We start from the raw sequence: 25,251 nt of genomic DNA, 5'->3' as shown, positions 1-25,251 counted from the left end.
TGTTTAAAACAGCAGTTTCAGCAAAAAGCTAAGATTACTGAAACATATAAGCGAAGCATGAAAAAGATACATTGTTAAGATGTATGTACAAGAATGGAATGTACCTATGGTTAATGAAAGAAGTTACAAAGGGGAGCATCGAGATAAGAGTTTACCCTTATGACAGCACGCGCAAGGGGGAAATTGCCAACTTGGAAAGAAAGGGGCAATGGACGTGGAGCATAGATGGGTAAAGGTGAAATAGTAAGAGAGATTGGGCAATTAGGAGTCTGGAGAGATGACCTCACTCTGCTCAAAGGGTATAACTGTACACTAACCTAAGTTCTAATTTGCTTTCATTTGCTTATGCAATTGAAGCCTTTACTCGCAAGTTGGTAATAAATTGTCTTGTTTCCAGCTTTGGCGTTCTCGCGTCTAAATTTTATTGATTTTTGTTTCTAACAATACGATCAATAAATGCTGGCCAACTAGCAAGGCCAGTGTCCCACAAATGGTAAAAAAAAGCTGGGAACTTGTCTTATTTTAATGGTGACGCAGATATTTCTGTTAACCCAACGCTTACATTATTTGTAACATGTGCTCCATCTGTTGAAAGCAACAAAGACAACGCTACAGTTTCCTCCTGGGATTTGATACAGTTCGCACAGGCTCCGAAAGAAGTTGCAGCAATAAGGGTGTGTCAGATACAGCCCCGCCCTTCATTCACTTCGATTGGCTGGAGGTCCAGGCCCGCCCTGTAACGGTCCTCCAGCTCCACCCCTAACCGTCCTCCAGCCCCGCCCCCTGGCGGTTCTCCAACCCTGCTCTCTGACGGTCCTCCAACCCCACCCTCTGACGGTCCTCCAGCCCCGCCCTCTGACGGTCCACCAGCCCCGCCCTCTGACGGTCCTCCAGCCCCGCCCCCTGGCGGTCCTCCAACCCCACTCTCTGACGGTCCTCCAACCCCGCCCTCTGACGGTCTTACAACCCCGCCCTCTGACGGTCCTCCAGCCCCGCCCTCTGACGGTCCTCCAGCCCCGCCCTCTGACGGTCCTCCAACCCCCTCCCTGACGGTCCTCCAGCCCCGCCCCCTGGCGGTCCTCCAACCCCACTCACTGACGGTCCTCCAACCCCGCTCTCTGACGGTCCTCCAGCCCCGCCCCCTGGCGGTTCTCCAACTCTGCTCTCTGACGGTCCTCCAACCCCGATCTCTGACGGTCCTCCAACCCCGCCCCCTGGCGGTCCTCCAACCCCGCCCCCTGGCGGTCCTCCAGCCCCGCCCTCTGACGGTCCTCCAACCCCCCTCCCTGACGGTCCTCCAGTCCCGCCCCCTGGCGGTCCTCCAGCCCCCGCCCCCTCTTCCCAGTGTGTCATTGGTTGTCGGTCAATCCGAGTGCGGCGGTGAAGCGGCAATGGCGGAGGCGGCCTGTTTGAACGTTGTGACGCCGATCCTCGGGATCTGGCGTGGAGTTTAAGAGAACGTCGCCAGCAACCGGTGTCAGCCATTGCCCCCGAATAACGAGGTACCGGTGCACTGCTGCTCGAAATGCGGCCTACTTCCTGTGGAAGCCCCGGTTAAGAGTAGCAGTCTGGCTGCAGCTTTTTACTTGTTGTCCTGATGTGCAAGTCGCTGCCTCGGCCCAGCATTTGTCGCCCATCCCAAATCGCTTGCATTTTTCTGTACTACTGCAGTCCATGCTCTGTCTGTCGACCCACAATGTTGTTCCGATGACTCGAAAGCCTCACTCTGTCCTCCCACAGACGCTGCGTGACCTTGTTGACTTCCATCAGCAATTTCTGTTTCTGTTTCGCATCTCCAGCGTCTTCGTTTTGTTTTAATGTCGATGAGAAGTTAGCTCTAGGATTTTGACACAGCAGCGCTGAATGAACAGTTGTATGTTTCCAAGTCAACGTGCTGAGTGGGGTCGAGGGGAACTTACAAGTGTTCCCATGTATCCACTGCCCTCTTCCCTCAGAGATCTGACGCGGGAATACTCACTGATCATTACATGGTGTACGGCAATCTTACTGAGTAGCCCCTGTCCATATGCATCAAGACCTGGACAATATGCAAGTTTGGGCAGAAAGCTGGCAAGCAACATTCACGCTACAAGTGCCAGACCATAGCCACCTCTAAGAGAAGTTAACTAAGGTCATTGCTGATCCTGCACTATCAAAATCTTGGGGGGGGGGCGGTATAACCATTGATTAGAGACTGAACTGGATCAAACTTATCAAAGAATGTGTCGAAAAGGACAGATCACAAGTTAGGCAGTCTATTTCATGTTATAGATTCAGACAGCATGGAAACAGATCCATCAGTCCAACCAGCCCATAATCTCAAACTAAACTCGTCCCACCTGCCTTGGTCCCTATCTCTCCAAACCTTTCTTATTCATATACTTTTCCAAATGTCTTTTAAATGTTATAACTGTACCTGCATCCAACACTTCCTCTGACAGTTCATTCGACGTACAAATGACTGTGTTTAAAAAAAATTGACCCTCATGTCTTCTTTAAATCTTTGAACACTTGCTTTAAAAATATGCCCTCTAGTCTTGAAATCCTCCAACCTAGGGAAAAGAAATCTGCCATTCACTTTATCTTTACCTGTCATGATCTTATAAACCTCTATAAGGTCACCCTCAACATCCTCGTGAAAAACGTCCCAGCCTATCCAGCCTCTCCCTTTAACTCCAACCCTCCATTTACAGTAACATTGTGGTACATCTCTTTGAATCCTCTCCAGCTTGTTAATATGTTTCCTACTACAGGGGAACTAGAACTGGACATGGTAGTCCAGAAGAGGCCTCATCAACATTCTGTATTACCTCAACATAATGTCCTGTACTCAAAGGTCTGAGTAATGAAGGGAAGCATGCTAAACGCTTTTCTTAACTATTCCAAATATGTGAGATGCATACTTCAAAGATAAAAAGCACACAACACCAGGTTATAGTCCAACAGGTTTAATTGGAAGCACACTAGCTTTCGGAGCCGACGCTCCTTCATCAGGTGACACAGGAGCGTCGCTCCGAAAGCTAGTGTGCTTCCAATTAAACCTGTTGGACTATAACCTGGTGTTGTGTGATTGTTAACTTTGTACACCCCAGTCCAACACCAGCACCTCCAAATCATGAATACTTCAAAGAATGTTTTGGTTCTGTTCGCCGAGCTGGGAATTTGTCTTGCAAATGTTTCGTCCCCTGTCTAGGTGACATCCTCAGTGCTTGGGAGCCTCCTGTGAAGCGCTTCTGTGCTGTTTCCTCCGGCATTTATAGTGGCCTGTCTCTGCTGCTTCCGGTTGTCAGTTCGAGCTGTCCGCTGTAGTGGCCGGTATATTGGGTCCAGGTCGATGTGTTTGTTGACTCTATCAACTCCTTTGCTTCAGTAGAGAAAGTCCCAGTCTATGCAGCCCTTTCTTTATTACTCAGACCTTCTGTTCCCAGCAACATCCTGGTAAATCTCTTCTGAACTGTCTCTAGCTTGATAATATCCTTCCTATAACTGGGCGACCAGAACAGTATTCCAGAAGAGGCCTCACCAATGTCTTGTACAACCTTAACATGACATCCCAACTCCTATACTCAAAGAACTGAACAATGAAGGCAAGTGTGCCAAACGCCTTTCTTACTACCTTGTCTATAGGTGATGCAAACTTCAAAGAATTATGTGTCTGCACCCCAGGTCCCTCTCTTGTCCCATTTCCCCCCTCAGTCAAAGAAAAACACTCAGAGACACAGTGTAGTTTTACCTCCTTCATCTTTATTCTGGGCCCTGGAGGGAGGGAGAACGATTGCCCACGTGCACAGAGACATGAGTTCACAGTCTTCTCTGGAACAGCAGTTTCTCAATGAACTATATAGTCATTTTACAGGAGGAGCATCCAGATAAGGCAACATACATATTGATTGGGTGACCATTACAATCAGTGAGATTAAGATATGTGCTGTTACACAATAAATAACTGACTTCTCGTAATGAATACTTTTCACCTTGTTAATTGATGTTACATACTGAATGCTACTTCATCTTGTTAAGTGGCTCAACATATTGAATGCTTTTCCACCTTGTTAACCCATTACCCTTGCCTCCAGCACTCCATTGTTAATTGTAAGCTCTTATCTGATCTGAGTCATGCTCAGCTGAACCTCTTGTTTCACAAAACTCAGAACTTAATTCTTTCGCTGCCTGCATATACCCTACACGTATTCTCAACTCTGTTCTACAGCACTATCCAGGGCTGCTCTTGTATTTCCCCCTTCATCCAGCTCCTGTTATCTCTGCTCATGGAAAAGACAAGTTGGAACTAAATTGGAAAGTGGTATCTTGGTGTAATGTCATTGTTAGTCATCCGATGTCCCAGGCTAATTTTCTGTGGGTGAGTTTGAATCCCAGCATGGCAGATAGTGAGGTTGGATTCAATTAAAAATCTGGAATAAACAAAAGGGGTCAAGGATATTGTCCGGGTTGGATGATTTGAGATGTTGGGAGAGGCTGGAGCTATTTTCCCTGGAATACTGGAGGCTGAAGGGTGATGTTATAGAGGTTTATAAACTCATGAGGGGTATGAACAGGATCATTGGATTAGGTCCTTTCCCTGGGGTGGAAGAATCCAAACTATAGAGGGTGTAGGTTTAAGGTAAGAGGGGCAAGATTTAAAAGGGACTGAAGGGGCAGTTTTTTCATGCAGAGGGTGGTGTGTGTATGGAATTAAGTGGGAGAGGCTGGTACAATTACAACATTTAAAAGGCACCTGGATGCGTACATCAATAGGAAGGGTTTAGAGGGATATGGCCCAATTGCTGGCACATGGGACTAGATTAATTTAGGATATCTTGTCAGCATGGATGATTTGGACTGAAGGCTTGTGTCCATGCTGTACAACTCTATGATTCTAGGAGTCTAATGGTGACCATATAAACATTGTTAATTATCATTTTAAAACAATTTACTTGACAAATATCCTTTTAAAAGGAATTCTGGCATCCTTATCTGATCTGGCCTACATGTGACCACAGGCCTGCAGTAATGTGTTTGACACTTCACTGCCCTCCTGGCAATTAGGCATGGGCAACAATTGCGGGCCTAGCCAGAGAACTCCAGATCCCATGAATGATTAATAAAAACTCAAACAGCAGTTTCACTGCTGCAATGGGTCACTGTGGGAAAACATTTCATCCCCCCACCGTGAGTCATTCCAGTCTGGAATGTACTGTCTGACAGTTTGGTGGGAGCAGATTGAACAGTACGGGTAGTTCTCCGATAACGCGGTAATTGTGTTCCCGTGTGATACCGTGTTATGGAAATTTGCACAATGTAAATAATTAGGCCTATAGGAAAAACAGGGTTGGGGCAAGCCACCAAAAATATCAGTAAAAATCAAAACAAAAATAGTAGTTCATAGAGATGTACAGCATGGAAATGGATCCTTCGGTCCAACCTGTCCATGCCGACCAGATATCCCAACCCAAGCTAGTCCCACCTGCCAGCACCCGGCCCATATCCCTCCAAACCCTTCCTATTCATATACCCATCCAAATACCTCTTAAATGTTGCAGTTATACCAGCCTCCACCACTTCCTCTGGCAGCTCATTCCATACACGTACCACTCTCTGTGTAAAAACGTTGTCCCTTATGTTTCTTTTATATCTTTCCCCTCTCACCCTAAACCTATGCCCTCTAGTTCTGGACTCCCCAACCTCGCGAAAAAGACTTTGCCTATTTACCCTATCCATGCCCCTCATAATTTTGTAAGCCTCTATAAAGTCACTCCTCAGCCCCAGCCTGTTAAGCTTCTCCCTGTAACTCAAATCCTCCTAACCTAACACAAATGATAGCACAGTCGAAATTAATCTTTAAATCATACATTTTAATGAAATAATACAGTAAATTTAACACTAAAATCACTGACTACAGCACTGTAACTTTCACAAAGCTCGTCACCAGAAAGTGTACAACTGACTGACCACACGATGCTGACGTGGAAGTCCAGATTTCCTGAATATTCTCCACCCGGTTTGAAATAAAGTTCCTTCTAAATGTAGAGTACAATTCCCAATTTCAAGCAAAGTTTCAAGGCTTGTGCCCTGATTGCATTCCTGTTTTAGCTGCACACACTGAATTTGCATTTTGCAGACAGACGATCCTGAAGCTGGGTTTTGTGGTTCATCTGGTGCCGGATATTGAATTGCGTAGCAGCGAATGGACGTTCGCTTTATTTTAGTCTGCGATTCACAAATCACGTGACAACCAAATTGCGTTTAATGAATATGCATTATAGGACGTTTCAGAGGAGAATTGAAGAGAAGAGAGAATTTCACAAGCAGTCATGATTTGGAGACGCTGGTGTTTGACTAGAATGCACAAAGTTAAAAATCACACAACACCAGTTTATAGTCCAACAGGTTTATTTGGAAGCACTAACTTTCGGAGCACTGCTCCTTCATCAGCTGGTTGTGGAGCACCTGATGAAGGCACAGTGCTCTGAAGGCTAGTGCTTCCAAGTCAACCTGGTGTTGAATGAGACTAGGTGGGCAGAACGGCCTACGTCTGCTTCCATTTTATAGGTTTACCAATAGCTTTGGTAGTGAATCTCTCCTGTACGCTCTCCATAGCCTTTACATCCTCCCTGGTGTTAGATACCCAAAACCTACAATAGTCCTACTGTAGCCAAATCAAGCATTAGGCAGTTTATTTTATGAAATGGAGAGTAATATTTTTTAGATTAGATTAGATTACATTACAGTGTGGAAACAGGCCCTTCGGCCCAACAAGTCCACACCGACCCGCCACCCACCCATACCCCTATATTTACCCCTTACCTAATACTACGGGCAATTTAGCATGGCCAATTCACCTGACCTGCACATCTTTGGACTGTGAGAGGAAACCGGAGCACCCGGAGGAAACCCACGCAGACACGGGGAGAACGTGCAAACTCCACACAGTCAGTCATCTGAGGCGGGAATTGAACCCAGGTCTCCGGCGCTGTGAGGCAGTAGTGCTAACCACTGTGCCACCGTGCTGCCCACAATTTTGAAACAGCTTGGAAACTTGTTCTCCAGGTTTAAAGATTTACATATCCAAACCTTTTCCAATTATAATATATCAAGTTAAAATGTCTGATGTGAGGTGTGTTGTGGGAAAGCGAAGTTTACTCTGAGTTTAAAACCTCAAAAGAGTCACTTTGTTGCAAACAGGTTGCCAACAGTGTGGAGGAACAGAGGGATCATAGGTTTTATGTCCATAGTTCCCTCAAAGTTGCCACCCAAATTGATAGGGTTGTTAAGAAGGCGTATGGTGTCTTGGATGTCATGAGCAAGGGAATTGAGCTTAAGAGCCGTGAGGTTATGCTGCAGCTCTGTAAAGCCATGGTTAGACCACACTTGAAATATTGTGTTCAGTTCTGGTTGCCTCATTAAAGAAGGGTGTGGAAGCTTTAGAGAGGGTTTAGAGGCGATTTACCAGGATCCTTCCTGGACTGGAGGGTATGTCTTAAGAAGGAAGGTTGAGGGAGCTAAGGCTTTTCTCATTGTAGTGAAGAAGGATGAGAGGCAACTTGATAAAAATGTACAAGATGATGAGATGCATAGATAGAGTGAATGGTCACATACCTTTTCCCAGGGCAGAAATGGCTAACACAAGGGGGCATAATTTTAAGGTGATTGGAGAAAGGTTTAGGGGAGATGTCAGACGTCAATACTTTACACAGAACATGGTGGGTGCGTGGAATGCACTGCAGCAGTGGTGGTAGAGTCAGATACATTAGGGACATTTAAGCGACTCTTGGATGGGCACATGGATGATAGTAAAATGAAGGGTATAAAGGTTAGTTTGACCTTAGAGTAATATAAAAGGTCAGCACAACATCAAGGGCCAAAGGGCCTGTACTATGCTGTACTGTTCTATATTCATGGCACCACTAATAAGACCATCCATTCTGTAGAATTGAAATGCAGTCAGATCAGAGGAAAGGACAGGATTTGTCTGTTCTTACCCATGTTAAAAGCTCAGACAAAGTATGAAATAGAATTGCTTGGTTTCTGATGCATGATGTCAGATCTACCACTGAAACTAGAAGGAATAACAGCAGGCAGGGCAGGTAAAGAGAAATGAATAAATTAGAGTCATAGAGTCCTACAGCACGAATACAGGCCCTTCAGCCCAAACTGGTCCATGCTGACCAAAATGTCCATCCTCGCTAACCCCATTTCCCTGCACTTGGCCCATATCCTTCTAAATCTTTCCTATCCATGTATTTGTCCAAATGCCTTTTAAATGTTGTTAATGTACCTGCCTCAACTACTTCCACTGGCAGCTCATTCCATCTGCGTACCACCCTCTGTGTAAAAAAGTTGCCCCTCAGGTTCCCTTTTATTCTTTCCCCTATCACCTCAAACTGATGCCCTCTAGTCCTCGATTCCCCAACCCTGGGGAAAAGACTGAGTGCATTCACCCGATCTATGCCTCACATGATATTATACACTTCTATAAGATCCCCTTCAGTTCTAAAGAAAAAATGTCCTCGCTTGTCCAACCTCTCCTTATAACCCAGACCGTTGAGTCCTGGGAACATGTTTGTAAATTTCTTCTGCACTCTTTCTAATTTAATAACATCCTTCCTATAGCAAGGTGACCAAAACTGAAGACAATACTGCAAAATGTAGCCTCACCAATGTCCTGTACAATTGCAATATAACTCCCCAACTTCTATACTCAATGCCCTGACAGATGTAGGCCAGTGTACCAAAAGTCGTCTTCACTGCCCTGTCTGCCTGTGACTCCATTTCCAGTGAACTGTGAACCTGAACTCCAAGATCCACTACACATCCTAAGGCCCTACCATTCACCATGAAAGTCCTACCTTGATTTTACTTTTCAAAATGCAACACCCCACGCTTATCTATATTCAACTCCATTTGCCATTTCTCGGCCCACTTCCCCAGCTGATCAAGGTCCTGGTACAATTTCTGACAACCTTCCTCACTGTCCACGATGCCTCCTATTTTAGTGTCATCTGCAAAATGCCTTGTACGTTCGCATCCAAATCATTGATATAGATAATAAACAGCAATGGGCCCAGCACTGACCCCTGAGGTACATCACTAATCACAGGCCTCCAGTCCGACAAGTATCCTTCCACTATTACCCTCTGCTTCCTACCATCAAGCCAATTATGTATCCATTTTGCTAGCTGCCCCTGGATTCCATGTAATCTAACCTTCCAGAGCAGCCTACCATGTGGGGTGGCACGGTGGCTCAGTGGTTAGCACTGCTGACCCAGGGTCCCAGGTTCGATTCCATCCTCGAGCGACTGTCTGTGTGGAGTTTGCACATTCTCCCTGTGTCTGCGTGGGTTTCCTCCGGGTGCTCCGGTTTCCTCCCACGTCCTGGTCACTTCATCAACGAGGCTTTCTGATCTATAGTTCCCTGGTTTTTCTTTGGAGCCCTTCTTGAAAAAGGGCTCTCCAGTCTTCTGGGGCCTCACCGGAGGCTAACGATGATGCAAAAATATCAGCCAGAGCCCCTGCAATTTCTTCTCCAGTGTCTTGGACATATCTGGTCAGGACCATACATTCCAATACGTCCAACACCACCTCCACTGTGCTATGGACTGTCCCTATGATATCACCACTAACTTTCCCAAGTCTTCATGTCTTCCTCCAGAGTAAACACAGACGAGAAATATTTATTGAGGATCTCACCAATCTCCTGCGGTTCTACACATACATGTCCACTTCGATCCTTAACTCTCTCTAGTTATTTTTTTTCCTTTCATATACTTAAAGAATCTCTTTGGATTCACCCTAATCTTCTCAGTCCCTTTTTCATCCTCCTGATTTCCTTCTTCAGTAAATTCTTGTATCCCCTACAGGGATTCCCTTGATCCCAGCTGCCTGTACCTTAGCCATATCTCCTTTTTTCTGGTCAAACCCTCAATATTTATTGTCATCCAGGATTCCTGCAGGAGTGTTTTTCCCTGAAAGGGAATGAAGACTTGGGAAGCAGGATGCAGGCATGTGGAAGTTTATTCATGCAGAAACCAGTTAAAGCAGGGAGAGGGCCAAAGGATCTTCCCTGAATCTGGCTTCGACATATGAACTCAATTATTCACTTAATCTTTAGCTCAGATCAGAAGATAGATTAATGACACTAACTCATACAGTAAAAAGTACTATTTTTATACATTTCTGTATTACAAGAATTACATAAAACGTAACTGCAGACCTTTCCTCCTAATCCATACACCCAATCTGTGTTAAACACCTAATCAGTGGTAGACACCTATCTGACCAGCCTCAAGCTTCCCATGACCTCGTAGTGTTTACCGGCCATTACAATCTCTAGACCTTGGGATCTTTCGATGCATCTTGTTCATTTGCATTCTAAAGTCACTGGCCATACTCCTTTAGATCTGTTTCAGGGTGGCATGGTGGCTCAGTGGTTAGCACTGCTGCCTAACAGCACCCGGGACCCAGGTTCGATTCCAGCCTCAGGCGACTGTCTGTGTGGAGTTTGCACATTCTCCCCGTATCTGTGTGGGTTTCCTCCGGGTGCTCCGGTTTCCTCCCACAATCCAAAGATGTGCAGCTTAGGTGAATTGGTCATGCTAAATTGCCCAAAGTGTTAGGTGTAGGGGAATGGGTTTGCTCTTCAGAGGGTCAGTGTGGACTTGTTGGGCCGAAGGGCCTGTTTCCACACTGTAAGTAATCTAAATTGCCCAAAGTGTTTAGGTGCATTAGTCAGGAGTAAATACAGAATAATAGGTTTGGGTGGATTACTCTTTGGAGGGTTGGTGTGGACCTGTTGGGCCGAATGGCCTGTTTCCACACTGTAGGGATTCTAACATTCTAACAGGTTGGCTTATCTCTTCAGGACAGCTTGAGTTCTATTATTCACTGTATTCCATTTAATTATGCCCCTTATATTTCCCACTTTTCTAATCGTATATGTAAAAATGTTTTAGTTTTAACTTGTTGCTATAAGATTTGGTGGTGCCAGTGTTGAACTGGGGTGGACAAAGTTAAAAATCACACAACACCACGTTTACGATATTGATTTCTATTCTGAAGTTAGTTAAGGTCAGGTATAGCTACATCTACTCTTAGTGCCGTGTGACTAATGGCTGTGAACAATCTATTTAGTCCAGGGCTAATGAGGGTACTTCCTAAAATTAATTAACTTTCACATATAGTCATAAATGTTTTGATTATATATATATATTTATGTTGGAGAATCTCTAACTAGAAACTATTGCTTAATATTGCAGAGTAGTTAAGAAGTAACTGTTTACTAAGAAATAACTATCTTTGTTCTGGTACTGTTTAGAGAGTTTAGCACGCTACTATCTTGCACCTGGTATTTACTGCTTAGTGGCACAATAATTCTTTCATCAGCGAACTGAGAATATTTGCTTATTTGTAGGCATGTTCTTATCATAATTGTTTAGGATAGGCCCCCTTTACTGGCTTTGCAGTAAATTTGTTCAAAGGTACCATTGTTTTCTTTACTTAAAGGCTGGGATGGTCTGTTAGTCTTATTCATCTCCTTTCAGCCATCTTGTATTTTAGTGTTGTTCTGGGTTATCCTTTTTGTCGGCTATTTTGTGTGAGCAGGCATAGGCCATTTTGTTGTAAGCAGGTACAGGTCACCCCTACAGTTCCCCATTTCCATCAATCTTGCCTTTCACCCTCACAGGAACCGATAGATCTTGAACTCTAGCTATCTCACTTACAAAGACTTCCCACTTGCCGAAGGGCCCTTTGCTTGCAAGCAAACTACTCCAATCCACCCCTGCAAGCTTCTGTCTAATTCCATCAAAATTCACCTTGCCCCAATTTAGAACCTGAACCTGTGGATCAGTTTGTCCCTCTCCATAACTATTTTAAAATTAATAGAACTATGGTCACTGGTCCCAAAGTTTTTCCCCCTTGCAAGTAGAACTGTCTGTATACTGCTTGAGGAAACATTCCTGAACGCTTTAACAAATTCCACCCCATCTAAGCCCTTGATGTTCTGGCAGTCCCAGTCTATGTTAGGAAAATTAAAAGCCCCTACTATGAATACCCTATTGCTCCTGCAAGTCTCCCCAGTCTCCCTGCTATTTGTTCCTTTAATTCCCTTTTGGGATGCTTTGGGGACTTATAGTACAACCCCAATAACATCACCAGCCCCTTCTTATTTTTTAGCTCTATCTACAAAGCCTCAGTGGATGATTCTTCAGTTATTTATCTCTGACTACTGCTGTGATATTTGCCTTGATCAAAAATGCAACTCCCCCTCCCTTCTTTCTACTGCCTCTGTCCCACCTAAAGCACCTATACCCTGGTACATTAAGCTGCCAGTCCTGCCATGTTTCTGTATTGGCTATAATAGCCCAGTCTCACATACCTGTCCACACCCTGAGTTCATCAGCCTTACCTGTCAGCCCTTTTGCTTTGAAATCGATGCAATTTAATCCAACTGGCATTCCTTGCTCCCTGTCATGTTCCAGCCTGAGCTGTCTCTTCACTTTACTATTTCTGATGACTGTATTTCCTTTTAGCCTCACACGTGCCTCCCTGCTGTTGAGAATCCCATCCCCCACCAATCTAATTTAAACCCTCCCTTGTAGCACTAGCAAACATAGCTGCCAAGATATTGGTCCTCGTCCAGTTCAGATGTGAACAAGTTTTCCGAAAATTTGTAGATTAGGTTGAGGCTCTGGATCTAGGTTTGCTTGCTGAGCTGGAATGACTGCCAGACTATTCAGACCCATGGGAGCCCACAAACCCACCAACACACTAAAACAGCAGCTAATTAACTTGAAAGACCTTATACAGATAATAAACAAAACTAATGTCATTTACGAAATAGCTTGCAAGAACCATAACAAACACTACATTGGACAGACTGGCAGAAAACTAGCCACCAGGATACATGAACATCAACTAGCCACAAAAAGGTATGACTCACCCTCACTAATATCCTTACATACAGATGAGGAAGGACACCACTTTGACTGGGACAACACATTCATCCTAGGACAAGCCAAACAGAGACATGCGCGAGAATACCTCAAAGCATGGCATTCCAAACGGAACTCTTATCAACAAACACATTGACTTGGATCCCGTTTACCACCGCCTGAGAAAAAGAACAGGTAATTATGTCACCACAGGAAATGACATCACCAACCCAAGTAAACCTAAACACATAAGTAGAAAGCGGGCCATGCCACCAGTAATTCATCCAGAGGCTCACTGAAGATGTTACCTGGTATGGTGACAAAACGTCTGCAAACGAACCTTCCAGCTCAGTGAGCAAACCTACATCCAGTTCAGATATAATCTGTCCCTCTTGACTGGGTCACCTCTGCCCTAGAGAAGATCTCAATGATCTAAAAACTGAATCCCTGCCACCTCCACCAGTTCTTTAGCCACGCAGTCATCTGCCATATCCTGTTGTTCTTACCCTCACTAGCATGAGGCACCAGAAGTAATCCAGAAATTACCACTGACGAAGTCCTGGTTTCTAACTTTTTTCCAGCTCTCTATAATCACTCGGCAGGATCTCATCACTATTTTTACCTATGTTACTTGTGCCAATGTGAACAATGACTTCTGGCTGTTCACCTTCCCTCTTGAGAATGTTCTGCAGCCACTCTGAGACTCCTGGCCCCTGGCACCTGGGAGACAACACATCATCGTGGATTCCCATTTGTGGCCATAGAATTTCCTATCTGTCCCCCTGACTATTGAATCTCCTATCACGAAGATCCTGTTTACCCCTCCCCTTTCCCGGTGTGCCCCAGAGCTAGTCGTAGCACCACCAACCTGGCTATTGCTGCTTTCCCCTGAACATCCCTCCCCAACAGTACCCAAACCCCAGCTACTCTCTGCTAGCACCTTAGATGTGACCACCTCATTAAAACTCTTATTGATGAAGTGCTCAGCATCTCAGCTGATCCTGGGTGCATCCATCTCCAAATCCAGCCTCAACTTCTCTCGTCATCTAGTATTCCCTACACCTAGCAGCCTTTCCTCTCATACTAATAGGAACATCCTGCCTCTGGCCTCTCATTTTTAAAGGCTTCCCACTTCCCAACCATCCCTTTACATGTGGATAGCCTACCCAAATTAATTTTTGAAAATTCCTGTCTAATACAGTCAAAATTGGCCAAACTCCAATTCAGAACCTTCACATCTTGATTAGTTCTATTTTAAAACTATTTTAAAACTAATAGAATTATGATCACTAGCCTCCAAGTGCACTCCCAAATTAGATTAGATTACTTACAGTGTGAAAACAGGCCCTTCGGCCCAACAGGTCCACACCGCCCCGCCGAAGCGTAGCCCACCCATACCCCTACATCTACATCTACCCCTTACCTAAACTATGGGCAATTTAGCATGGCCAATTCACCTGACCTGCACATCTTTGGACTGTGGGAGGAAACCGGAGCACCCGGAGGAAACCCACGCAGACACGGGGAGAACGTGCAAACTCCATATAGTCAGTCGCCTGAGGCAGGAATTGAACCCGGGTCTCTGGCGCTGTGAGGCAGCAGTGCTAACCACTGTACCACCATGCCGCCCACTGTAACACCCTGCCTTAATTCCCAACAGAAGGTCAAGTATTGCTGCCTTTCTAAAATTGTATGCACTTGTACACACTTGACAAATTCTTCTCCACCCAGGCCCTTAACATGGTAGTCCTAGTTGATGTTTGGATTTAAAATCCTCTATTATTACAACCCTATTATTCGTACAGATACCTGAGATCTTCTTTGATATTTGTCTCTCAATTTCCCACTGACAATTGGAGGGGCCTGGTAATACAATCCCAACAAGGTGAATCACCCCTTTCTTATCTCTCAGTTCCACCTATATAACTTCAGTGGTCAGTCTCCCAGGAATATCCTCCCTAAGTACAGCCATAGTGTTATCCTAAACCAAAAACATCACTCTTCCTCCTTTCTTGCTTCCCTTTCTATCCTTCCAATAGCATCTACACTCTGGGACATTAATCTGTCAGTCCTGCCCATCCCCGAGCCACATTTCTGTGATACCTATGTATCCCAGTCCCATGTTCCCAACCATTTGAATTCATCTCTCTTATCTGTTAGGTCTCTTACATTGAAGTAAATGCAGTTTAATTTATCAGTCTTACCTCATTTTCTGCCAAGCTCTCGTCTGTCTTGATTACTTGACTTTTTTCCCTTTATCTACTCTACCAGCCTCACAATTGCTTTGATTTTCCCCCCTTACTAGTTTGAAGCCTCCTGAGTAGCCTTGACAAATATCCCTGCAAGGATATTGATCCCTTTCCAATTCAGGTAGAACCCATCCCTCTCATACAGGTCAGTTCTACCCTGAAGAGATCCCAATGGTCCAAAAATGTGAATCCTTGGCTGCTGCACTAGCTCCTCAGCCACGCATTCATTTGGTCTGTCCTCCTATTCTGACTCTCAGTAGCTCATGGCACCAGTAGTAGTCCAGATATTACTTCCCTCAAGGACTTTTTTTTTGCTTCCTGCCAAGTTTCTGATATTCTCTCTGCAGAACCTTACCCCTTTCCCTACCTAAGTGGCTGGTACCAACATTCCCAATGACCTTCTGTTGCCCTCTGAACCTTTCCAATTCACGTACCTGTAGAAATCTCCTTTAAATGTTGTAACTGTGCCTACATCTACCACTTCCTCTGGAGGTTCATTCCATGTATGAACCACCCTCTGTGTGAAAACGTTGTCCCTTTTCAATCTTTCTCCGCTCAGCTTAAAAATATGCCCTCTAGTACTTATCCATATCCTCCTTGCAGGCTCCTTATGTGCTCTTCACAACTCACTTTCCTACCTAACTTTGTGTCATCAGCAAAATTAGCTATCATACCTTCAGTCCCTTTGTCCAAATTATTTATGTATATTGTAGAGTTGAGGCACCAGCACCCTATGGCACACCACTCATGACATCTGCCATCCTATAAAAGACCCATTTATTCCTCTCTACTTCCTGTTAGACAGATTTCTATTCCATGCCAATATGTTACCCCTTACACCATGAGCTTTAATTTTCCGCAATAATCTTTGAAGTGGCACATTATCAAATACAATATCACTGGTTTCCCCTTTATTTACAGTTATAGTGTCATAGAGATGTACAACATGGAAACAGACCCTTCGGTCCAACCTGTCCATGTTGACCAGATATCCCAACCCAATCTAGTCCCACCTGCCAGCACCCGGCCCATATCCCTCCAAACCCTTCCTCTTCATGTACCCATCCAGATGCCTCTTAAATGTTGCAATTGTACCAGCCTCCACCACTTCCTCTGGCAGCTCATTCCATACACCGCAACCCCCGCTCTTTTTGAAAGGAACCTTTCTTGAATTTAATGAGCTTTGGAAATTAAAACCACTGCATTAACGACCGTATATACTCAAGTATTAGTCAACCTCATTTAAAAGTCGACCCCCTATTTTTGGCCAAATAACCTGGAATTTTCCATACATCTCATGTAAAAGGCGACCCTTGTTCTTCACAGATAACAGATCAACGTTTATGAGTCAGTGTGCCAGCCGTCACGTCCCGCTCCAGCTCTCCAGTCTGCCGGTTGTTCCGCCCCACTCACGGTTTTCCAGTCCACTGGCTGCTGTGTTCCACCACGGATCTTCAGAATTACCATCATTTGTTTTTTAATCTCTTTATTCGTTAACAGATCATTTGGGCTTCTGCTCATGATATGGTATGAATTTTGTTGTGCATGAATTTCAGCCCCTCAAAAGTAGCATGCATGTAATAGTCGACCCCATAAATTTAACCTTAAGAAGTGGTAAGAAAAATGTGACTATGACTTAAGTATACAGTATCTCACTAACTACTTAAGGCCCAGGGATGAAATCCATCCGGACCTGGGGATTTGTCAACTTGCAGTTCCAACAATTTGCTCAGTATTACTGGTAATTGTAATTTTCTTGAACTTTTTGACCATTGGTCACCACGCAGCAAAACCATCAGTTATTTTTTGCTAGTTGAATATCTCTTCATACCCTGGCTCCAGCTCACCTGTATCTAATGCACACTCCCTGACTCATTGAACAAACAACAGCATCAATGGCACTTACAATAAGTATTGATAGTTTGCTTTCAGAAAACTGCAACAATCCCTTCCACAATCCTTTTCTTTTAGAACAGTTGTTTTCCCATTTCAGTCCACAATTTAAAGTCCTCATCTCGTTAACAAAGGTTGAAGATTAAAGTAATGATGCTGTTCAGACATGTCATTAACATTATTAGATAAGCCTCCAACATCAGCTTGTTTCAACTAGTAATTCAAAAACTGCTTGTACGATTAACCTATTGCTTGAAGAGGAAACACAGCCCCCATGTTGGCCCTGTCCTTGTCCCCAGACCCTTTTCCCTGTACTGAACAAGTCGCCATTAATTCTCAGACTGTCACTGACCTGAGCAAGGAATCTAGTCATTGTAAGAGTAGATACGGTCAGAGTCAGTACCTTCAGGAGAGACAGAGGTAGGAACCAGTGAGTGAAAAACTGAAGGCAGTCAGAGAGCGCGAGAGAGAGAGAAACTTCAATTTACAGCTTTGAAGAGGTGAAAAGAAAGTAGCGATGATCTGCACAACGGCAAGTCCTCTGCTCTCTTGCATTTTCCTCATGCTTTCCAGTGTGTGTTGCAAGGAAACACGTGGTCTTCCTGAAGGATCCTCCGTGACAAGTTCCTGTCTCTCAGGGTTCCAACTCCTCAGCCATCACCACTAAAGATGAACGAACTGCCATTAGCTGCAGCTCATAATCCTGAGCCTGAAACCCTCACCTGGGATGGGGGCAATTCATCATACTCCTGGGCCCCTGGACACTGACCTTCATACCCTAAAGAGAGAAAAGAAAGACCAAAACATTCGTAGAAAATGGAATTGTCTTTTTTTGGATTTCTATCTGGTACTGATAGTGATGACTTTTGTATATTCTGATTTCAGGAGATTATAAAGGACAGGTTTGCAGGCGATAAACCCTTGAGTCAAACACCACATCAGGAGCAGAATAAGATTGGCCTTTTAATATGCAGGAAGAAAGCACCGCTCACCATGTGGAAAAATCGCACACGTGCTCAGAGTGTGGACAAGGCTTCAGTCAAACATCCGCTCTGTCAAAGCACAAACGCATTCACGACATGGGGAGATATTCCTGTGGTGATTGTGAGAAGCGATTCAATTCCTTATCCAACCTGGATTCTCATCGGCGCTGTCACTCGGAGGAGAGACCATTTACCTGCTCCACCTGTGGGAAGGGATTCAGTTGGCCATCCAACCTTGCGGCACACCGGCGAGTTCACACTGGGGAGAGACCATTCACGTGCTCAAAGTGCGACAAAGACTTCACTTTTTCATCCAACCTGCTGAGACACCAGCAAGTTCACAGTGAAGAGCGGCCAATCACCTGCTTTGTGTGTGGGAAGGGATTCAAAAATTCAGCTGGCCTGCGGAAGCACGAGGTCATTCACACCGATGAGAAACCATTCAAGTGCTCCGATTGTGGAAAGAGGTTTAAGCAGTCGTACCACCTGCAGGCACACCAACGCGTTCACACCAGGGAGAAGCCGTACAGCTGCTCGGAGTGTGGGAAGGGATTCAGTCAGAACGCTAACCTGGTGGAGCACCAGTGGATTCACAAGGAAGAGAAACCTATTAAATGTCCTGAATGTGGAAAGGGGTTTACTCATTCCTGCCGCTTGAGAGCGCATCAGCTCGTTCACACGGGTTAGAAACCATTCACCTGTTTTGTGTTTGAGAAGGAATTCAATAATTCAGCCACCCTGCTGAAACATCAGCTTGTTCACATTTGACACATGAGGTTTGCATACTGCTGCTCCAACCGATAATCACAACCAGACTGAACTGGATGTATTCAGACAGTCAGGGTTTATTCCTGCTGGTGGTAAACATCCCACCACCTGCACTGGGATTTAATATTCTATACATGACAAAGGTGGAGGCGACCGGATTATTTTCTAAAAGGCTTACTTCCATTACATGCAAGTGTTGGGCTGCCATGACTAATGCAGCAGAACATGACTGACAGTAGAGTGTTTGGGAAATTCCGTAAGCTCAAGGTCATCAGTAACTGTTGAGACACAAGACCTAGATAATAACATTTCACATTGGATAACAATAGCAGCTCAAGTAGCAGTTGACACATAAGACATAGTTAAGAACATCCCACACTAATTGGTTGTTTAATCAATAATTTTATATATAGATTCCGAATTAATTATAGATCCAAATATCATTAAAGGAAAAGATTCAAATCAGTTTCAGACGTAACCGGGGAAAATGAATTATAGGTACAGAAAGTAAATTGAATCAAAAATCAATATTCTTTTATATTCCCTGTATTGAGAAATTTAACGAATTGGCAGTTAACAGTGCAGTTGGCAAATGTTACTTGAGTACAATATCCATTGTGAAAAGCCTCAAGAAGAGAGATAAGAATATAAGAACCAGGAGCAGGAGTCGACCATCTGGCCCTTCGAGCCCGCTCCCCCATTCAATAAGACCATGGCTGATCTTTTTGTGGCCTCACCTCCACTTACCCACCCTCTCACCATATCCCTTAATTCCTTTGTTGTTTAAAAAAAATCTACTTTAGCTTTAAAAACATTTACTGAAATAGCGTCAACTACTTCAAAAGGCAAGGAATTCTGTAGATTTACAACCCTCTGGGTGAAGAAGTTCCTTCTCAATTCAGTCGTAAATCTGCTCCCTCTAATCTTGAGGCTATGCCCTCATGTCCTAGTTTCACCTGCCAGTGGACACTTCTGTCTTATCTATTCCCTTCATAATTTTACATGTTTCTGTAAGATCCCCTCTTCATTCTTCTAAATTCTAATAAATATAATTCCAGTCCACTCATTCTGTCCTCATAAGCCAACCCCCTCAATTCTGGCATCAACCTCGTGAACGCCCCTCTCACGCCATTCTTTCTCAAGTCAGGAGACCAACATTGCACGCAGTATTCCAGGTGTGCCCTCACCAGCACCCTGTACAGCTGCAACATAACCTCCCTGCTTTTAAACTCAATCCCTTTAGCAATAAAGGAGAAAATTCTATTTGTCTTAATTACCGACGGCACCTGTGATTCATGCACAATTGCTGCAATTTATTACCATTCAAGTAATAATCCTTTTTACTGTTACTCCTATCAAAATGGATGACTTCACATTTATTAACATTGTATTCCATCTGCCAGACCTTTGCCCACTCACTTAAAGTGTCTATGTTCCTCTGCAAAGTTTCACAGTCCTCTGCACACTTTGCTCTACCACTCATCTTGAGTGTCATCCACAAACTTTGGCACAGTACACGTGGCCCCCAACTCCAAATCATTTGTATAAATTGTGAATAATTGCGGTCCAACACTGATTCCTGAGGCATACCACTAGTTCTTGATTTCCAGCCAGAATAGCACTCATTTATCCACATTCTTTGCTTCCTGTTAAATCAATCAATCCTCTATCCATGCTAATACTTTACCCATAATGCCATACATTCTTAGCTTACGCAGCAGTCTCTTGTGTGGCACCTTGTCAAAGGCCTTTCGGAAGTCTAGGTACACCACTTCCACTGGGGTCCCTGTTGTTCACCTTGCTCGTAATGTCTTCATACTATTCCAAAAGATTTGTTCCGCATGACCTGCCTTTCATGAATCCATGCTGCATCTGCCCAATGGGACAACGTCTATTGAGATGCCCTGCTACTTCTTCCTTGATAATAGACTCAAGCATCTTCCCCACTACAGAGATTAAGCTAACCGGTCTATAATTCCCCATCTTTTTTTCTACCTCCCTTTTTAAACAGTGGTGTCACATTTGCCGTTTTCCAAGCTGCTGGGACTCCCGCAGGGTCCAACAAATTTTGGAAAGTTACCACCAGTGCACTTGCTATTTCTCCCGCCATTTCTTTAAGTACCCTGGGACGCATTCCATCAGGGCCAGGAGACTTACTTCCATTAGCTTGCCCAACACTACCTCTTCCGTAATAATTGTTTCCTTACCGGCATGTTATTAGTGTCCTCTGCTGTGAAGACCTACACAAAATACCTGTTCAATGCCTCGGCCATTTCATCATATCCCATAACTAAATGACCCTTCTCATCCTCTAAAGGACCAACGTTTATTTTAGCCACTCTTTTTCGTTTTACATACTTATAGAAACTTTTGCGATCTGTCTTTATGTTCTGGGCTAGTTTTTTCTCATGTTGTATCTTACTTTCTTTTGTAGTTCTTATTGTGGCTTTCTGTTGACCTTTAAAGTTTTCCCAATCTTCCAGCTTCATGCTGTTCTTGGTTACTTTGTACGCCTTCTCTTTCAATTTGATAGCCTCATAAAGAGTCTGGAAAACATCATGAACGACTGGGGGTGGACTACAAGCCTGTGTATCGCTTTATCATTTTGCTGACGTAAGCTTAAATTGTATTAAGATGCTGTACCAGACAGCCAATTACAGAGGGACAACTTGGCTCCGTTGGCCAATAGTAATCAAAGGGGGAGCATTTGTGCTCTGAGCTTGAAGTGTATAATTAAGACAATCTGAAGCTTTCAATGTGCCCTTTTTGCCCTTGTGCCTTTTTGCTGTATGCTGTAACTGAGCTGTAAATCGCAGTAAAGGTCGCCTGAATCCGCCCCACGACTCAGACTCTCATTAAAATATGAGATCTAACAGTAAGCTGTCATAACTGTGGTGAATCATTGTAAAACAAATGGAAAATAAATGTAATGCTTGTAGCTGTTCATTGTATGTGGATTGCTGTGGGATACAAGTGGCAGAGACTTGATGAAGCAGTCCATCCCTTGAACTCTTTCTGAGAGCAGAGTGGTTGCCGCAGACAGTAAGTTGTGAGTGCTGCTCAGGGTCAAACACTGAATGAACTCCACTCCTCTGCCATCACAACTTGCTCTGTCCCTGGGCCCTGAACAAACAGTTCCCATCAGAGATATCACAACTTGTCCTGCACCTGGGACAGTTCTGGATCAGACAGTGAACATCATTAGTTGCCTCTAAATGACAATCATTGCTGGAGAGATTGCAACCCGAACATAGGAACAGAAGCAGACCATTTATTCCCTTACATCTGCTGCACCATTACAGTAGATCATTGCCCATCTGCACCTCAATTCCATTGTCTGGACTGTGAGCCACATGCTTTGTTATCTTCAACAAAATTCTATCAACTGCCATTGCAGAAGTTTGCAGGACATCCAACATTTACAGCTGTTGGGGAAGACTGGCCATGATATCCGTAAGCCTTTCTGTGAACAAGTTATTCCTCATTTCACTCTGGGCTCTTTTAAGACTGTGCTTCCTCATTCTGGATTCCCCAGTTGAAAAAATAGTTTCTCCTCATCTAGCTCTTAAACTGATTTACTGTTATAAAAACAAGTATTAGATTGACCCAGATCCATCCATATTTAATGAAATACAAGCTACCTGCAGCCTGCTTTCTTTGAACCAGAGCAATACTGTTCTTAATAGCCATGAGAAGCTGGCACCACTTGGGGTCAGGCATGCACAGCACAGAAACAGACCCTTCAGTCCAACTCATTATTGTCAACCAGATTTCCTAAGTTAGTCTAGTCCAATTTGCCAGTATTTGGCCCAAATCCCTCCAAACCCTTCCTATTCATATCATCCAGATGCATTTTAAATGTTGTAATTGTGTCAGCCTCCACATTCCATTTGCGCACCACCCCCACTGTGAAAAATTGCCCTTTAAGTCCTTTTAAGATTTTCTCCTCAGCTTAAACCTATGCCCACTAGTTTTGGACTCCCATACCTTGTGGAAATGGCCTAGGCTATCACTGTATCCATGCCTCTCATGATTTTATGAACTTCTATCAGGTCACCCTCAGCCTTCAACCCCCCAGGGAAAACAGCCCCAGCCTATTCAGCCTCTCCCTATAACTCAAATCCTCCAACCCTTACAAAGTTAAAAATCACACAACACCAGGCTATAGTCCAAAAGGTTTAATTGGAAGCTCACTAGCTTTCGGAGTGACGCTCCTTCATCAGGTGATAGTGGAGGGCTCAATCCTAACACAGAATTTATAGCAAAAATTTACAGTGTGATGTAAATGTGGCACAGTGGTTAGCACTGCTGCCTCACAGCGCCAGAGACCTGGGTTCAATTCCCACCTCAGGTGACTGACTGTGTGGAGTTTGCACATTCTCCCCGTGTCTGCGTGGGTTTCCTCCGGGTGCTCCGGTTTCCTCCCACAGTCCAAAGATGTGCAGGTCAGGTGAATTGGCCATGCTAAATTGCCCGTAGTGTGAGGAAAGGGGTAGATGTAGGGGAATGGGTGGGTTGCGCTTCGGCGGGGCTGTGTGGACTTGTTGGGCTGAAGGGCCTGTTTCCACACTGTAAGTAATCTAATCTAAAAAAGTTTACACATGAAAGAAGTGAAACTATCACTGTATTCTAACAGATGAAAGGCTTAACAGACAATCAATTTTTCAATATATAATTTCAGTCACATCACACTGTAAATTTTTGCGATAAATTCTGTGTTAGGATTGAGCCCTCCACTATCACCTGACAAAGGAGCGTCGCTCCGAAAGCTAGTGTGCTTCCAATTAAACCTGTTGGACTATAACCTGGTGTTGTGTGATTTTTAATTTTGTACACCCCAGTCCAACACCGGCATCTCCAAATCATGACTCCAATCCTTACAACATCCTTCTCAATCTTTTCTGAACTTTTTCAAAATTCACAACATTTTTCTTAGAGCAGAATTGAAGGCAGTATTCCAAAAGTGGCCTAACTAATGTGGTGGCATGGTGGCTCAGTGGTTAGCACTGCTGCCTCACAGCACCAGGGTCATAGGTTCGATTCCTGCCTTGGGTGACCATCTGTGTGGAGTTTGCACATTCTCCCCATGTGTGCGTGGGTTTCCTCCCATAGTCCAAAGATATGCAGGTTAGGTGGATTGGCCAGGCCCATAGTGTTAGGTGCATTAGTCAGAGGGTGGGTTACTCTTCAGAGGTGTGGACTGGTTGGGCCAAAGGGCCTGTTTCCACACTGTAGAGAATCTAATATCCTGTGTACAGCTGCAACATGACCTCCAAACTCCTACACTCAATGCACTGACTGATAAATATTTATAATGGTGACAAATTGTCATTAGTTGCATCACACTTTGTGTCATAATGTATTCATGATGAGGTAGAATGATGGCAAAGATAATAATCCTCCAGTCTAGATTCGCTACCACATTGTCACCATGGCTCACATGCTCAAAGATTTGCAGGTTGAGAATTGGCCTTTGCGGATACTCTGAAGGCCCATGATAAGAAACATAACTTTGAGAGTAGATACCATTCTCGATTGAGAGACTGTGGCTGGGCAATTTCACAATTGAATTTGACCATAGGAAGTTCACTGGAGCAAAACCAGACAGAACGTGATAAGGCAGAAATGGAAGCAGATGTATGTACATGGTAAAGCTGAAATAGAGTGACCGTTGGGTAATGAATAGATTTATAATTACTAATGTAGAATAAACAGACACTTCATTGCAGCATAGGATTCTGGGCAATCCAAGACGGAGGATGTGAAAAGAATTGTGACTGTGAGGGTTGCTCCTTTTTGGAGGCATTTTCACTGTTGGAACTGATTTCCTCGAGTTCTAGGAGCAATAATTACTGTTGTATAAATCCTTGGATTGTTTTGGAAGAAAAGATCAAAACAATGGCACTTTTAAAAGGAGGAAGACAAATAAAGGCAGTGACCATGCGGGAAGTGATTCAAACAAAAGAAAAGAAACCTACACTGCTGTCCGACCCAGCAGTAATCTGCACAGCTGCTGCCTTTGCTGGCTGGTTTCAAGTATCTCTGGAAATCAGAGTTTGTTCTAAGAAAAATAATCAAACAGTGAAATTCACAGCTGACCTTGGAGAAACCTGTATGTGGGAGCTTACAGCAGAGGAGCAGCTAAGTGGCTTTTTAATATGTAACCTTACTGTTTTTCTTTTGTAAATCTACAATAGTGAGAAGTGGGTTTTTTTATTATGTTGTTATTGAGAACTGTTTCTTGATTAAACATTAAAAATATAAAAAAACATAGGTATTGAGCTAGCCTGGAACAGTATTCTTTAGTGCAGTAAGACAGTGCTATTTTCTGGGTTTGTAGGTTACTAAGGTGAAAAGATGGTCTTTAGTAGAGTGATGTGGTCTTCATGTTGGAGGTGGGAGATTAGGGAGAGTTTCAGTGTTACTGAT

The 25,251-nt window shown here is 44.1% G+C and overlaps 1 protein-coding gene across 2 annotated transcripts; it reads left to right on the top strand.

Moving 5' to 3' along the window:
- Window positions 1-1,327: 1,327 nt before the first annotated feature.
- Window positions 1,328-21,760, top strand: LOC140457224 (uncharacterized). Of its 2 annotated transcripts, XR_011953333.1 has the most exons (3): window positions 1,328-2,131; window positions 12,962-13,124; window positions 16,505-17,950. XR_011953333.1 is itself a non-coding variant. In XM_072551350.1 (2 exons), exon 2 carries the CDS (start codon window positions 18,040-18,042, stop codon window positions 18,739-18,741), a length of 702 nt encoding a protein of 233 aa, XP_072407451.1. In that variant the 5' UTR covers window positions 1,328-2,131; window positions 17,957-18,039; the 3' UTR covers window positions 18,742-21,760. The 2 variants fall into 2 exon arrangements, 1 of the variants encoding a protein (XP_072407451.1); XM_072551350.1 differs by lacking the exons at window positions 12,962-13,124; window positions 16,505-17,950 and adding an exon at window positions 17,957-21,760.
- Window positions 21,761-25,251: the final 3,491 nt, after the last annotated feature.

The sequence above is a fragment of the Chiloscyllium punctatum genome, chromosome 31 (genome assembly GCF_047496795.1).
Source record: "Chiloscyllium punctatum isolate Juve2018m chromosome 31, sChiPun1.3, whole genome shotgun sequence".
Classification (NCBI taxonomy): domain Eukaryota; kingdom Metazoa; phylum Chordata; class Chondrichthyes; order Orectolobiformes; family Hemiscylliidae; genus Chiloscyllium; species Chiloscyllium punctatum.
This window is presented reverse-complemented; position numbering and strand designations above follow the sequence as displayed.

What these genes read in the sequence shown, in the direction of transcription:
- LOC140457224 (XM_072551350.1), top strand. Translation starts at nt 18,040, where the DNA reads ATGCAGGAAGAAAGCACCGCTCACCATGTGGAAAAATCGCACACGTGC.